Here is a 16,257-nt window from a genome sequence, read left to right on the forward strand (position 1 = left end):
AGAGGGGCGTCGCGAACGTCCAAGAACGCCAATCAGGTGCGTGCGCGATGCGGACAGAAGGCGTGGTCATTAGCTCGGTGCTATGATGATGAAGTGAATAGGGGGAAAGAAGGGGGAGAATCCAATCCGGTTTGAGCTAGTTTGTGTTTCGATGGGACGTTAACGTCTTCCTGCGCTGAAACCTGTGTGTCTTTTTATCGAGCTAACTAAGCACTGTTGTTAGCTATTTTTAGTCTCTTTGCCTTGCTTACTTTTCCCCTCCTTGTAGCCTATTCCTGTTTTTTTTTGTGTTTAAATAACACCTCAAAACCAGCCATGCCCAAAAGGAGCAAAGTAAGTACTATACGTGTGATACTTGGAATTCTCTTTGATCTGTTTTTAAATCGGTGTAAATATGCAAAATGTTCGTAAATGCATTGTTTTTAAAACATGCATTCGAGTGTTAATTCCATTTCTTTGCACTTTGCGAATCGAGGTTGCACTGTGCATTCATTTTGGTGCACATTTTTAATGTTTTGATTGGCGAAGCGCTTCATTTCAGTGTGCACAGACTGAGATTTTATCTTCTTAACACGAGTGCATGCATCTCTGCTTTAGGAAAACGTTAGTAGATGAAGGTGATTTTTTTTTTTAGTCTGAAGAAGATTATTTTAATGCTCAATGTTTACAAATCGACGAAGTAGCCCTGGATACATGGATCTAGACAAAGGGGTGTAACTGAGGCGATCTCTACTTTAAAATTCTTTCCTCTCCATTCCAGCCTCACAGGCTACATGCATGATTAAAAAAACGCATGTATTTAAGGTCCTTTTAAGTTTTTTAACGAATACAAATGTTTATATGTGTTTGGGGATTTAAAGGGGGGGGGACCCTCAATCCTTCTGTTTTGGAAAACGGTCTTGGGTGAAATGCTCCTCCAAGAAAAGCTCCGTGGCATGATCCTCCCGAGCGTTATTTAAAAACCCGAAAACACATAAAATATTAAGCAAACGTGTGTATTTTGTTCTCATTGGGAGTCAATTGGACTTCTACAAATGCATCCCGTGTGCTTGTAGTCGATATACATTCGTCGCCATGATTGTAGATTCGTGCAAATCTGTGGTTGTAAAAATGGCGAATCTCGCACACCGCAGCGACTCCGTTGTTTTCTGACGTTTTATTTTTCCTTCACAACGACCCTAAGCTGTTGGAACGTGTCCTGGCACTAACAAGAACGGTATGGTGAATAACGAGTTTGTTTCAAAACGCCATTTTAACCGTATATCTTTAATTAAATCGTCGGCGTTGCTGAATAGATTAGTGTGGAAGGGGGCGGGGTTCGTAGTTCCCTCCTTCTCCCTCGTGCGCACACGGGCAGCAAATCAGTGCACAGCTTTATGAAAATGGCGGGCTTTTGAGATCAACATTGGGGTTTTTTCACGAAGGGGGTGGGGCGATGTTTTCAGATTTCACTTGTAAGTTCTTGTTTCTGTATATATATATATATATTTATAAACACATTCAAATAATTATTTAGTCATTATTAATTATTCAGTTCTTTTTTTGCATTGTTTTTAAGTTTGTTTGTTTGTTTGTTTTACATTTAAACTGATTCACATTTTGTTGTTTTTCAGGCGAACAATGACACTGAAGCCAGTGAGGTGAGTTTTGTTTTTGTTTGTTTATATTTTAACTACTCCAAGTTATGACAACACAAATTCACACGTTTCTTTGTTTATTTTTAGCCCAAAAGGAGATCGGCAAGATTGGTAAACGTAAGTAGGTGCCTGAAGAGTGATGACACTGCTGATTTGGCATATATACAAGTTTTTCCCCCAAATCTCACTATTTTATTTTTATTTACAGAAACCTGCACCTCCTAAGGCAGAGCCGAAGGCGAAGCCAAAGGTAAAAATAAGCCTGTCAGTTTGTTTTACTTCCATGTTAAAATACCTAGATTGATCTTTTATTAACAAGTAACGACACATTCTTTACAGAAGGCACCTGTGAAGCCCAAAAAGACTAAGGAGCCCAAGGAGGACAAGCCCAAGGACGAGGAGAAGAAAGAGGAAGTCCCTGCCGAGAATGGCGAGGCAAAGGCCGACGATGAGGTAAACCTTCAGGACAGAGATATTCAGTTAGAATATTTCCCCTTGTGAAAATAATCATAAAAATCAGGTGTAACACTCACATGTTATGCTTTTCAGGCACCAGCATCAGAAGAGTCGGAGAAGAAGGATGACGCAGCAGAATAACGTCTTATCTCAAACCAGTGCTCCCTGTACCTCTCTTCTTGTACAATTCAGGGGAATATTTTTATCTACTATTTTCTAAAGGCAGTTTTTTTAGTAGTTTGATTGTAGAGACACATTTTTTATGAAAGCTACAATGCATTTTGAGAGGGATTTCATCCCATCCCACATTTGTACATCCAGAACAGTTATTGTCTGTCAGTTCCTCTTTTCAAAGTGGGAAGGAGTTACGCCATGGGCACACACACATATTGCGCTTGGCGTTTACAAAGACAGTTGGACAACTTGCCCAGATGACTAACATTCCATTGGCTCAATGAGGGATTTTTTTTTGTTTGTTTGAATGTGTGTAACCTGTTATGTATGTGTGTGTGGCGGGGAGGGGTGCGAATCACTCATCGTTTTCTTGTTTATAATGAGGCAGATTACCTAGGACGTTTGTAAGCTGTGTTCTGTATGTTAATTCTTGTACCAATTCTGCTTAATAAACCTACTTTGTAGTACTGGAGCTCTCCATGTCAGGCCTGTGCATCGTCACGTGTTTTGATTTGTTGTCTTTCATGTGATAGCGCCACAATAGATCTATATAGCAGCTGTGAAACGATCTTCGACTTTATATGCAGCGTGTAATGGTACCCTGTCCGGACGTGCTCAAGATTGAATCCTTGGCAAAGCTAAATCGCATCGACACGCTAAAAGCTTGGCCACTTTTTCAGGCCGGTCCGATGATCGAGTGTAAGATCTGACAAAACTGTACAGCACTCGTACCAGCAGTAGCAATATACACGTGCAACTACAAATGTACAGTTTCTTTCAGATCATTGTTTATAGATGTATCTGTGTATTGTTTGATTAAAGCGAGCCAATAAAAATTGTTTGTGACACTTGCTTTCTCCCACTTTTATGTTCAACCACTTTGGGTTCATTGCTACAGTATTTAGTATATAATTCTTTTATACAGAACTTCCTAACTAGTATTTTATAATGAACACAAATAATACTTTTAAATGTCATTCAACAGAATGGAGTAAAAGTTAATGTTATGGTTATTTGGTCATAACAAGTAGATTTAAAAAAGTGATTTCCTGATTTTTTTAAAGATTGTTTCCTTTCAAAGAAATGAGGATATGTAAATGTTAATGGTCAAAAAACATTGGTTTATTTTCAATAATAGCAGCTCAGACTGTAGTACAGCTGAAACTTGCAGGTTTATTTTAATGCACTTGTGATATATTTATATAGTAGTGGCTTATTTGCAGGGACTTGTATAAGGTGTGCCATATCATTTAAGAATAATGAGAAAAATAAATCATTGATATCTACTGATATATTGCAGAAATATAGTGATCTATAAGAGGACATTTGTAGAAGGGGTCTCCAGGGTCAGGGGATCAGTCAGCAGTAAAGCAGTGACTTCATGTTTTCTTGATAACAGGAAAACTGTCTATATAATTTTTTTTTATTTACATACACTTTGTAATGTTTTATTCCTTACTTATTTGAGATATCAGAAACTGTTGTGTCAAATATTCTTTATATGAATGTGCCATTTATTATTACTGTATATTTCTTCCTTAAATACACAGATGATAGAAGTTGTGTGAATGCCAGTTTGTAATGAAAGAGCCCATTTATAGGGCATGTGATTATAGTTTCTCTCACAGTGTTATTACTGTGGAATAAGTTGTGGTGTGTGCTTAGTAAGCAGGATTATAAGAATGGGGTTTGTATATGTGATTAAGAGATTTTGCACAACTGCTCTGCTGCCTCTTTGAACTTCGCCCATGGTCTACAGTAGAAAAATCAATGTGTGATAAGCTGCTCATTCTTTAAGCACAGTATCTCAAGTCACTCAGGCTGATTTGAGCAGGATGCAACTTGGACCAGTTCAATATTATGAGATTGTTTACTGGGAAAACTTATCTTTGACCTTATCTTTGACCTAGTTTTCTATACTGTAAAGTTGCAATTATCTTAACCGAGAGCGAAACAGAATTGAATAAAAGAAGGTCCGGTGCAAAAACTTGGTGTTCCAGTTCATCTCAAAGGTGTTCAGTGGGGTCTGGGCAGGACACTCAGGTTCATTCACTACAACCTGTTAGTTCCATTGAAGGAAAATTGTAAAGTTACAACATGCAATGTCATTCAACTGTGTGTTTCCAATTTTTGGGTGCACATACTTTTGGGCATTTTATCTGCAGCAGTTTTTTCACTACAGACAACAGTCAAATATCCAACTGAGAGGTGGGGTCTAAAGGGTGGAGTCATACAAAATTCAAAGTGGCCCTGGTTGTGATCACTGAAGAACCAGATGTGACTTGTGGTGTATGTTTACAGGAAAGACTCTGGCTCATGTAATTTACTGTTACTTGTTTTAATTAGATTAACATTCCTAAAAATAAAAAAAAAAACATTAGACACAAATGCTGTTTCATCTATTGCACTCACGCCCCTTCAATCATCAGCACAGAATATTTCTGAACCTTCTCGTAGCTACAACTTCCTATGAAGGTCGTCTTAATCCAGCCTAGATGCTGCCCCCAGGTCTAACCCTTCTTCCATTATTTCTGGTTGCTATAGTAAAAGTAAAGAAAGCAAGTCAAACATTTGGGACAAGAAATAGAACTAAAAATATATATATATTTTCTAATTAACTATGTAAATACATATTAATCATCAGTACTTCTGATGTAAATAAGTCAGGTTTATTTTTAGCTGTTGTCCCTGGACAGTCAGATGACACTTAAAAGACCAATCAGAACCAATAAAAAACATTGAACAGCGTTATAATTAAGTGATAATGTTCAATTTAAAAAAAAACAAAACAATGTTTTTCACATGACAGAAATCAAAAGGAATTAATTAATTCATTGCAATCATATGTTGTAAATGCAAATTGACCAAAAACACTTCTCTTACTGCTTTGGCACAAATTAATCATTTCTTTTCACAGCCTTCATCTAAATTCTCCAAGCACTAGAAAAGGGCTGTTTAGAAACAAATACAACACTTAAGAAATTCATTTTTAAAAAATCCTGGTTTAAAAATCTGTGCTTATCTAATATGTTACAATGACTAGAATTTTTTTTGTTGCTGTTGAATTCTTATATGCTGTTCAGCTGTTTTGAATGAAGTTGTTGCTGAATGAACTAAAATCCCCTTGGTGTAGTGGACAAAATTTAGTGGAGTGCTTTCTCAGAAGACTAGAGCCAGGTGCTCTTATAGTATGTATATGACAGCATTTTTCAGACTTTATTTAATTATAATATTAATTATGTAATGCTAATTTTAAACTAATTATTTAATTCTAATTTTAAACTAATTTTAAATTAAACACATGCAACCAATGAAAGTCAATAAGTCTGTTTTTCAATTCTGCCTGTTTTTCTTCCTTTTTTTTACTTGAATTTTTTCGATTGCTGTATCACATCAAAGTATGATGTTTTTCCTTCTTTACTTTCTTTACATCAGGACCGTAAATAATAACTGATTGACCAAGTTTTAAAACCCTACAGGCACATTTACCTTTTTACCCCCAAAATGTTCCATGTGAAGCCTAGTAATAACACAAACACACCCATGTAGAAGTGAAACACAAAGCACTACAATGTCCTGCAAAGGTTAAAACACTTTTCTATAATCCAGCTCGCTATTATTCTACAGATCACACAGTGCAGAAGTTCGAAGTAATGATGTAGCTATATTGGTGGCACAAAAGGCAGCTCCTTAAAAGACATTTTGCTGCAGCGATTTACACACCAAATTTAACTAAATTATAGCGCTAAAAATTCAGCTATTATATATTGCTACTATGGTGTTTATTCACACTAAATTAATTAGATTAATATTTCAAATATTTGGGTGATTACACAATTGCAGTGCCATTTATCCTTCTTTAAACGAACATTTTCAAACACTGAAACATTTCTACACAAATCATGAGGACAGTGAGCACTCTATAACAGTTTATTTTTAAATGAAAATGTGTAGATTCAAAGTGACCACTCCAGGCAATATAACAATATCATAGAAGAACATACTTTTCTTCTTCTTATAATCAAAAAGTAAAAAAAAAAAACAAGGATTGCTAAGTATTATAATATTTGTTAGCTTTAAATGTGTTCATGTAACATGGTTAAATGAATGTTGTGTGACACTACAATGCAATTTTTTTGTGACCTAGAATGGATGATTCTGGGAAAAGGATGTCTCATTTACACATCAGTGTACAAATTTACATGGTTATTTTTCGAGGTGGTTTAGTTACTGTAGACCACAAAGAAGTTAACCCAAACTTATTGGGATGAAGAACTCCATTTAATCCTGTTAAACACAGCAAATATAACTTTCAGCAAACATTCAGAGATGTTTTCCTCCGTTTTCATAATCATAATCAAATGACAATTACAATGACAATTATATAATAGTTAAATTGATAGCATTTGAATTTGTCCATCTTCTGACTTAGTACTTTTTTCATTTTGGAGAAAGTGCTTTAGTGAAGCTTTAGTGAAACAAATCCTAAAGTTAAGTTACGCTTTTCCTTTTTTTTTCCTTCCAAGCTATTGCACTGCCATTATATAGGACTTTTTTAATACACACACACACACACACACACACACACACACACACACATATATATATATATATATATATATATATATATATATATATATATATATATATATATATATATATATATATATTATTTCCAGAATCGATTTCGTCATATAGTGATAGCATAGGCTGGTTTGACCAGCTTAACATTGTCATTAAGTAGTTATACCATCTAGCTGCATTTGAGACACATTTTTTTAAATAATCATATTTTAGAAATGTGTTTATAAGTCCAAGAGGATCAATATTATAACAAATTAATCTTTTGTGTCCCGTTCGTGGTGAGAGAGCCTTCAATGCGCATGTGCAGAAGAAACAACACGACCATTTGCAGGAAAACAACGCGTTAATTTTGTTTTTCTTTCCTCGTTCATAGCAGAAGTGACTAATTCGTTTCTTTCCTACAAAATATTAAGATGTAACTCGTGAATTAACGCGTAGATATCTGCACGAGCCGTTTGGAGGTGCAGGGCTTTAGAAAAGTCTCCTCGTGGCTTCCGGATTTTGCAAAGCAAAGCACGCTGGGAACTGGAGTCTATATTTAAATAAACGCCGCTGTGGGGTGAAGTACAAACACATTCCTGGTTTCTGGCTGGATTTATGTTACATTAATCTAAAAACCAGAATTCTTTTAACTGGTTAATTATATCAGGAATTGAGTCAGCACTTCCCTGTATTCGTTAAGCTTTGAATCACCACACAAGCACATTAATTAAACCCTGCTGGATATCCAGTCGTAGGGAGAGTAGCTCCATTTGTAGACATTGTGTTTTGTCGTGAATTGATGAAATGCTTTGTGTATCTCTATAATGCATCTGAGACAGAAGAGGTTTTGCAAATCATCCAGTCTTGCAGTCTACCACCAAACCACTGGATTCAATCCCTTCCACTATGCTCCGGACCATCTCGCGTGACCTCCTGCCCTTCATCACCACAGTCATCAATGGATCCACAGAATCTGGCCATGTACCTACAACCATAAAAAAAAAAAAAAAACAAGGGTTATCCCCATACTGAAGAAACCTGCTGTGGATCCCTCAGACATGAGCAACTAAAGACTGGTATCACTTCTCTTTCTAAAATTCTTGAAAGCATTGTTTATTATCAGCTGACTGAATAGCACAATCTCCAAGATACCAACCAGTCTGGCTTCAACGTAGTACTACATACTGCTAGATCAGCCAAGCTGTCATCTGTCCTCATCCTCCTAGGCCTTTCTGCAGCATTTGACACAGTAAACCTCAAGGCTCTCTTATTCACCCTTCGTGAATTCGTGAAACAGCATGGGAATGATTTGCCTCCTACCTGGATGGTCGCTCATATCAGATAACATGGAGGGGATCGACATCTGCTCCATGCAGACTCTCCACTGGTGTCCCACCAGGCTTAGTACTTGGTCCTCTCCTTTTCTCCCTCCATACTAAGTTCTATACTCACATGGGTTCTCATACCACTGCTATGCCAGTGACACCCAACTTATCTTCTCCTTCCCTCCCTCATATACCATGGCTTGTGCTCGGATCTCAGTGTGTCTGGCGGACATTTCATTGTGGATGATCAGCTGAAACTCAGTCCCAGCAAACTGAACTGCTGGTCATCCCAGGTGATTCATCACCAGTCCAGGACCTTGCGATATTTGAACAACTCTCTGATCTCCCCTTCAGCCACTGCCCGCAACTTTGGGGTAACCATAATCAGCTGTCCCTTTTCTCCCATGTTACTAATGTCACACGCTCATGTCATTTCTTCTGTACAACATCAGAAGGATCTGGCCATTTCTATACACACAGGCTATTCAGGTGCTTGTTCAGTGTCCTGTCATTTTGAGACTGGACTACTGCAACTCTTTACTAGCAGGTCTACCTCTGAATGCAATTCATCCACTGCAAATGATCCGAAATACAGCTGCGTGACTTTCACCCTGCTCTAGTTCTCCCACACCACCCCACTGCTGCGTTCCCTCCACTAGCATCCTGTAGCTGCATGCATCAGATTCAAAACACTGACGCTTGCCTACAAAGCTAAGAATGGACCAGCACCATCTTACCTCAAAGCTCTTATTACTGATCACACTGCACCTCGCTCCCTCAGATCCACTAGCACTGCCCGACTGGTCCCACCATCTCTCAGGGTACCACCTCTGGCACCGAGGTGGTGGAATGAACTTCCCCTAGATGTCCATACAGCCTAGTCACTGACTGTCTTCAAACGACGGCTGAAGACCTACCACTTCCAGAAGCATTTAAACTAGCTCTTATTTTTCCGTTTGTTTTGTATGTAGATTCCCACGTATTGTTTTATGTAGATTTCAAAACACTCTTGAACGTTGCTCTGGATAAGAGCATCTGCCAAATGCCAGAAATGTAAATGTAATGGGATTGAGGCACTAATCACTTGTTCCAGAGAACACATTTGTCCAGAGTGTAACCAGACATTTATTTAAAGGGAAGTAAATCAAACATGCTGTGTTTCGTGCTGCAGCACTTTATTGTAGTTGTGAGCTGTTAAACTAAAGCTGAGAAGGACAGAGATATAGCGCTGTAGAATTGCCATGTTCTGTAAATTTTGTGTAAGGCCTTTTTTTTTACTTATTTGGTCAAGAAGAAAAATTGCTAAATATTCGTTCTGTTTCAGATTTACTTCACACCTTTGGACACCATTGTTTCCCTCCTGGAGTGAATCATGTTAATATAAAGTTTGTCTTTATTTCAGATGGATATTGTCTCCAATCAAGACTTTATAATGTACTAGACTAGACTGCTGAAGGATTTAGATCAGCAGGTCAGATAATCAAATACAGACAGATAATCAGGAGGTAATATGTGTAACTGATATTAATTTTTCTTTTTGTGATACATCTGTTGAGACATTGTGTCATTTATTTTGGCGTTCTACTCCTGGAAGGCAACTTTTGCCTAGAGTTATTTAGAATTCATAATGAGCCCATGTTTTATTTGATCTTACTTTTACTCATGTCCCCTCAAATGAATCAAAAGAATAGCACAATTTTAAATGATTTTTTAAAAATCATATTGATAAACAAACATGGTAAAACCAGGCCATTGTGTTTGATTTGCAGATATACTCTACTCACAAAAAGTTAAGGATATTTGGCCTTTGGGTGAAATTTATGGAAAATGTAAAAAGTTCACGCTACAGTGATTTTATATCATGAAAGTAGGGCATTTAAGTAGAATGGTGTACAATGGTGATTTCCTCATCTTAAACAATTTATTGAAACAAAAGCCAACAACAGTGGTGGGTATACCACAACAAAAAATGTCAGTGTCTCAATAATTTGTCATGTGCCCTTGACCATCAATTACAGCTTGACAACGACGTCTCATGCTGTTCACGAGTCAACTTATTGTCTGCTGAGGCATGGCATTCCACTCTTCTTGAAGGGCGGCCCTCAGGTCATTGAGGTTCTGGGGTGCAGGATTACAAGCCTCTACACGGCGACTCAGCTGATCCCATAGGTTTTCTATGGGATTCAGGTCTGGAGAAAGTTCAGGCCAATCCATTTGGCGTACCCCAGCCTCCAGCAGCCGTTCCCTAATGGTGCGACCTCGATGAGCTGGAGCATTGTCGTCCATGAAGATGAAATTAGGCCTGTGTTGTTCATGCAGGGGCACAATGACTGGATTAATGATGTTATTCAGGTAGTATTGGCTTGTCACTGTACCATTCACAAGATGTAGGGCAGTTCTGTATTGAGTAGACACACCTGCCCAGACTGTAACACCACCACAACAGTGGCTAAACAGTGGCGCTCTCCTTGACGTCTCCAACATCGTTTGTGGCCGTCATCAGAATATCAAAGTCCACAAAAGGGGGTAGAGCATTTTCGTATGTAGTTACTAAACTTTGGAATAGCCTTCCTGACAGTGTTCGGGGCTCAGACAGACTCTCCCAGTTTAAACATAGACTAAAGACATCTCTTTAGCCTGGCATACATTTAACACATCCTATAAGCTTGTGCTTCAGTACATCTGATTAAATGCACATTGTCATCTAGTGCTGCTAATATTATGAAATACAGCAGCTATGCTAATTCTGTTCCATTGTTTCCCTTCTTCTACCACCCATCCTGACCACCTTCTACGGAGGGACCATCGAGAGCATCCTGAGCAGCTGCATCACTGCCTAGTTTGGGAATTGCACCATCTCGGATCGCAAGACCCTTCAGTGGATAGTGAGGACAGCTGAGAAGATCATCGGAGTCTCTTTTCCCTCTATTACAGACATTTACTCCACACGCTGCATCCACAGAGCTAACAGCATTGTGGATGATCCCACACACCCCTCACAGACACTCTTCACCCTTCTCGCATCCGGAAAGAGGTCCCGGAGACTAGACCTGCACAACCAGACTGTTAAACAGTTTCTTCCCTCAGGCAATCGGGTACTGAGCTGAACTGATCACACACACACACACACACATCCAAGATCTGATCTCAACAGGAGAACTGAATTGTGCTGGACACGTGCTCACACACACATACATAACACACATGCACAAAAGCTGAGAACTGTGTTCCAAGAAGAACTGAACTGTGCTGGACACAGACACACACACACACAAACTAAATTGTCCTGTTTGCATGCACGTCACTTTACTTTTTTTTTTTTTATATTAATCCTGTTTAAATGTGTCACTTTAATATTTGCATTCACTGTATACACTGTTCTTTGCACAAAATGTCAATTTCTTATTTGCACTCACTGTATACACTGTTATTTGCACAAAAGTCGGTCTATATGTTGTTTGTCTGCACTGTCTTGTCTTGTCATCCTGTGCGCTTCTGTTGTATGTCTAGTTTTTTTTATTGCACCTTAAGTATAGTTTAGTCTTTATCTCTATGTTTAGCTCTGTTTGTCTGCGTCACTGTACTTTGTCTTTGTATGTGTAGCACCTCTGATCTAGGACACTTCACTGTGTACTGCATCAGCTATATATGGTTGAAGTGACAATAAAGCTTCTTTGACTTTGACTTTGATCCAGAGGCATATAGAGACTGTGCCGGCTCCAGTGGCATCCGGAGATGGACCAGCTCCAGCCAGGTTCTGCTTTGTGAGGATTGGGGTATTCAAAGCAATGCTGTGGACGACAATAACCTCCTTATTAATTTACATAATATTCTACACATGCTGTATCGGCATCACACAACTGACTACACATAAACGCACAATATAATCACACTCTCCGCTGTCAACCAAATGAGGATGGGTTCCCTTTTAAGTCTGGTTCCTCTCAAGGTTTCTTCCTCATACCATCTAAGGGAGTTTTTCCCTGCCACAGTCGCCTCCGTCACCTCAGACTTGCTCACTTGGGATAACATCTGGGACTGTTTGTCTGTATGTTGTTTATGTTGTTTCTTATGTAAAGCTGCTTTGAGACAATGCTCTTTGTTAAAAGCGTATACAAATAAAATTGAATTGAATAATTTCTGCTCAACGTGAATCGACTTTCATCAGAGAACAGCACTGAGGCCCACTGGTCCCTCGTCCAACATAAATGCTCCCTGGCCTGACACCTGTGTCTGGTGGTGTGGTCAGGTACCCTTGCAGGTCGTCTAGCACGCAGACCATGCTGATGTAAACGGATTCGAATGGTCTGACGTGACACTTGGGTGCCCCTCACCTCCCTTAAATGTGCCTGGAGTTGAGTGGCATTCATCATCCGGTTCCGCAGGGCACTGTTCACAATGAAGCGGTCATCAACATGGGATGTGGCCAAAGAATGCCCACTTCTATGCCTTTCTGTGACTCTTCCAGTCTCTCTGTATCTCTGTCACAACCTGCTGATGACACTCTGTGACACTCTAAGCTCAGTGGCCACTTCCCTCTGAGAACATCCTGTTTGAAGCCTCGCAATGGCGAGGTACTGTTGATCAATTGTTAGATGTCGTCTTGTTCCCATGATGTCAAAATGTGAACAGCATGATGAAGAGGACTGTTTAAATACCAATTCTAACTGAACCAGAAAATTTATTGGTCGATTCATGGATCAAACACCAGTTGTGAATTTTGCCGTTAAGCACCTTGTTAGAGAACAGCAAGTTATGCAAAAAAGTACTGAAACACTGAACAGTTGGACATGTGCATTCAAAAGTGTAGAGAAGGTCAAATTAAGTTCACCTGCAAAGGTTATAGTGCATTTTAGGTGCATCCTGAAATTTCACCTGAAAGCCGAATATCCTTAACTTTTTGTGAGTAGTGTATATCAATATTTTGAATGAACAAAAAGTTTCAACAAGCTGGTAAGACAGTTCACTGTACACTCATCAGCAGTCATCTTTTCAGCACATTTTGCTTCTTGCCCCTAAACTCTGATGTAACTTCCACATACAAACACAACCCATAGTGTAACTCCACCCCCCAACACTGACCAATGGGTATTTGTGTAATACATCATTATATGCTGTAATATGCACTTAGTATTTTAATTTGAAATTTGTCCTGATCCATACGAACACACAAAATTGTAAATACATCTTGGAATTTCTTTTGAAAATTTTCCCCAAAATACTTCTATCCGGTTTAGAAATCAAGTCGTTTTAAAACTTTTTGAATTGTAGTGTAAAGAAGTGATGTTTACTCCCCTACTATATGTACTTATTCAGCAGTTTATTTAGTGCTGGGTCTATGTTGTCTGTGCTCAGGTGATATTTAGGTAAAGGTTTAACTTTACTTTCCCCAACATATTTTTGACTAATGAAGCCTTTTACAAATGCATTTTGCAATATAACTTCTGTCTTGCCACTTGCTTGGTTTTTAATTAGGTGGACATGTAAAACTGATCAAACTGACCAGCAAACCTGCAGTGATGTTTTCTCTCTACAACCAACACAATTAAATCCAACAGGATTACAAGTGAACAGCAATTTGATCCCCATGCATCCATGAGAGCAAATGTCATGGCAAAAATAAGTCAAAGACAGACCAAAATCCATTTTTGTTGTTTATTGAACTATACAAAACACATTGATGAGCCAGAGAGGATCCTGGAAAGAAAAGGGGGAAAACTTGGTTGGTACAACTGGATAACAATTTGACGATTCTTATACAGAAATGTGTTATTTACTAAAACACATGAATCTTCAAAAATCACCTTTTTATGCATCCTTCTCAGGTGCTCCCTCATCAGTGCCCTTGGTGTTGCGTGTGTAGATCACCTGAGCCCTGTGTTTTGACACAAGCTTGATCATACCTAAAGACAGACAGGGGGAAGGAAAAAAGGTTATTTTCAAACTGACATTGACCAAATCTTCATGCTGGTGTGTTGTACTGCTATAAAGAATTCAACAAGTTGCATTTAAGAAAATGTTACAATATAAAAGTTGTTCAAGAATTTAAAATCACTTTCATTTTCTAAAACTTCAAACAAAGACATCCCTTTATGTCAAAGACAGTTATGACTTCTTAAACCTTGTTAACTCCTGGATTAAATCAGGAACATTTGGTCAAATAAAAATAAATAAATAAAAAAGGGCACAATACCGACTTAGTTGCTAAACTGCGGCTCCATTTTGTTTGGATATTTATTTCAGTTGTTATAACACCAGGACACACCAAGAGAACTACCTATAAATTTCTTGTGGGTTGTTTGGATTCTTTTGCATTAAAGATGATGTCTAGTTATGTTTCTGTGCATACTAGCCATGGATACTTGGTAGAAGTGGTGAAAAGAGGAAAAGAAAAATTAAGTGAATCCTGCTCTATCCATTCGTTAATTTTTATCCATATCTGAAGAGAGTCTTCAGTTTGGAAGCTTGTAAAGGACTTTGTATTAATCCAGTTGGAGAATAATTTAATTTACTTTAAAGGAGCTACATGTCTAAATATTTATACAGCATGAATGTGTTTAAGTAACAGCTTGTACTCAGTTTAACTGTTAATCTGTGCCTTTTGTTCCTAAATTTGTGATTTCCTTTATCAGGATCATGCAGCACTGTTCTAAGCAATAATTTAACACAATCTCTCACACACTGCATCCCCTACTACCTTTGCCGAGCAGTTCGAGGAGGGCTGCCCTGGCCAGGGAGCCTCTGATCTTCAGCCTCTCAGACACCACAGCAGGAGTGATGAGCTTGTAGTTAGGGACTTCTTTGTAAAGCTTGTCATAAGTCGCCTTGTCGAAGAGGACCAGGTTGTTGAGCTTGTCCCTCACCTTTCCTTTGGACCACTTCTACTCCAGACAAGGAGAGGAGAGTTAACCACTGACAAACAGCTTTAAACAAACATGGATGTAGATACCAGAATAAGCCAGAGGCAAGGTAAAACAAGACAAGGTGTAGGAGACTTGGATAACTGAAAAGATGTTCAATGTGAGCATATAATAAGAGTCCTGTGTTTATGATTACAGAGAAGCATCATCTACAGAAGAATGAATTGAGACTTGGACTTGAAACTGACACCATGAAACTGAACTAAAAGAATGTTAGAAAAACACCAAGAAAGGTAAAATTACCTTCTTTTTTGCTTTGCCTCCAGATTTGTTGACTGGATCCTTGTCCTTTTTGGCCTTGGACGTATCCTTCTTCTGTTTGCTGTCCTTAGGTGGCTAAACACAGATGACATTCAATAAATTATTGAATAAAACTATGGGAATAAGGGTTACTTTTCCTAATGGGGTCTTCCTAACAGCAAATACACCTTAAGCCCACTCTGTCTGAAAAGTCTAACATGTAAAAAATATGGTGCTAAACACCACACATCATTAAGGAAAATGTTTTTTTTTCCGGATGTGCTTAGTATCCTTAGTTAAGGATAAGTACAGATAAAAGAAATATCAAAAATAAATATTGTGTAAAATAAATAGCAATAATGCTATTTGTTTCCCTAACACACTATTACTGAGGCATCTAAACGGGTGTGTTAAAGCGTAAAACTCCATCATGTGTACAGTGTAAAGACAATGAAGGGCCAGGATTATATAAAACCAACCAAATAAACCAGTCACACACATGATCAAGCTTAGATCAGTCTTTAAATAGGTTTTCTACACGGGCGCGTGCTGGCTTGCTAGCTGACACACTGCGCTGATTCTCAGTCGGGCCGCGTGCACGTTCCGCGAACCCGCTAGCTAACATGCTAACTGTATCACACCCGCACGAACTAGTCGATTAAAACGTTGAAATTGTGTTGAACGCCTTTTTTTCTTGCTCCTCGTGACTACTTTCATCCTTATCGATCACCCATCTTCAGCCATATGTTTTAACTTGATGGTTATATACATTATTTCTGTATCATTTAGTCTCAGGTACACACCATGATGAGGCTTTCGGCGAGCTGCGCGAGAAAAAGGAAGCTGAAAAAATTCCACGTCCGCTTTGTGCACGCGCTTCTTCGGCTTTTGGGCGAAGTTAGTCGTCATGGCGTTTAAACTCATTATCGCCACCTTCTG

At 38.6% G+C, this 16,257-nt stretch overlaps 2 protein-coding genes across 2 annotated transcripts; one reads left to right on the forward strand and one right to left on the reverse strand.

Annotated features, from left to right (window-relative positions):
* Positions 1–102: 102 nt before the first annotated feature.
* Positions 103–3,115, forward strand: hmgn1b (high mobility group nucleosome binding domain 1b). Its single transcript, XM_058411419.1, has 6 exons — positions 103–333; positions 1,614–1,640; positions 1,725–1,754; positions 1,846–1,887; positions 1,977–2,090; positions 2,187–3,115. Exons 1-6 carry the CDS (start codon positions 316–318, stop codon positions 2,232–2,234), a joined length of 279 nt encoding a protein of 92 aa, XP_058267402.1. The 5' UTR covers positions 103–315; the 3' UTR covers positions 2,235–3,115.
* Positions 3,116–13,799: 10,684 nt separating this feature from the next.
* On the reverse strand, positions 13,800–16,257 carry rps25 (ribosomal protein S25). The gene is made up of 5 exons (XM_058411416.1): positions 16,122–16,257; positions 15,322–15,414; positions 14,856–15,039; positions 13,963–14,061; positions 13,800–13,855 (listed from the first exon to the last, which is right to left on the reverse strand). The coding sequence occupies exons 1-4, from the start codon at positions 16,122–16,124 to the stop codon at positions 13,967–13,969; spliced, it is 375 nt and encodes a 124-aa protein (XP_058267399.1). The 5' UTR covers positions 16,125–16,257; the 3' UTR covers positions 13,800–13,855; positions 13,963–13,966.

This window comes from Hemibagrus wyckioides, linkage group LG16 (genome assembly GCF_019097595.1).
Source record: "Hemibagrus wyckioides isolate EC202008001 linkage group LG16, SWU_Hwy_1.0, whole genome shotgun sequence".
Lineage (NCBI taxonomy): Eukaryota > Metazoa > Chordata > Actinopteri > Siluriformes > Bagridae > Hemibagrus > Hemibagrus wyckioides.

Bases quoted from the DNA above. Each gene is read 5' to 3' on its own strand.
- hmgn1b (XM_058411419.1), top strand. The intron at 1,641-1,724 runs GTGAGTTTTGTT...GTTTATTTTTAG, and splicing joins ATGACACTGAAGCCAGTGAG to CCCAAAAGGAGATCGGCAAG. The intron at 2,091-2,186 runs GTAAACCTTCAG...TATGCTTTTCAG, and splicing joins AGGCAAAGGCCGACGATGAG to GCACCAGCATCAGAAGAGTC.
- rps25 (XM_058411416.1), bottom strand. The intron at 15,040-15,321 runs GTAATTTTACCT...TGTCTGGAGTAG, and splicing joins GAGGCAAAGCAAAAAAGAAG to AAGTGGTCCAAAGGAAAGGT. The intron at 14,062-14,855 runs GTAGTAGGGGAT...GTCTGTCTTTAG, and splicing joins CCTCGAACTGCTCGGCAAAG to GTATGATCAAGCTTGTGTCA.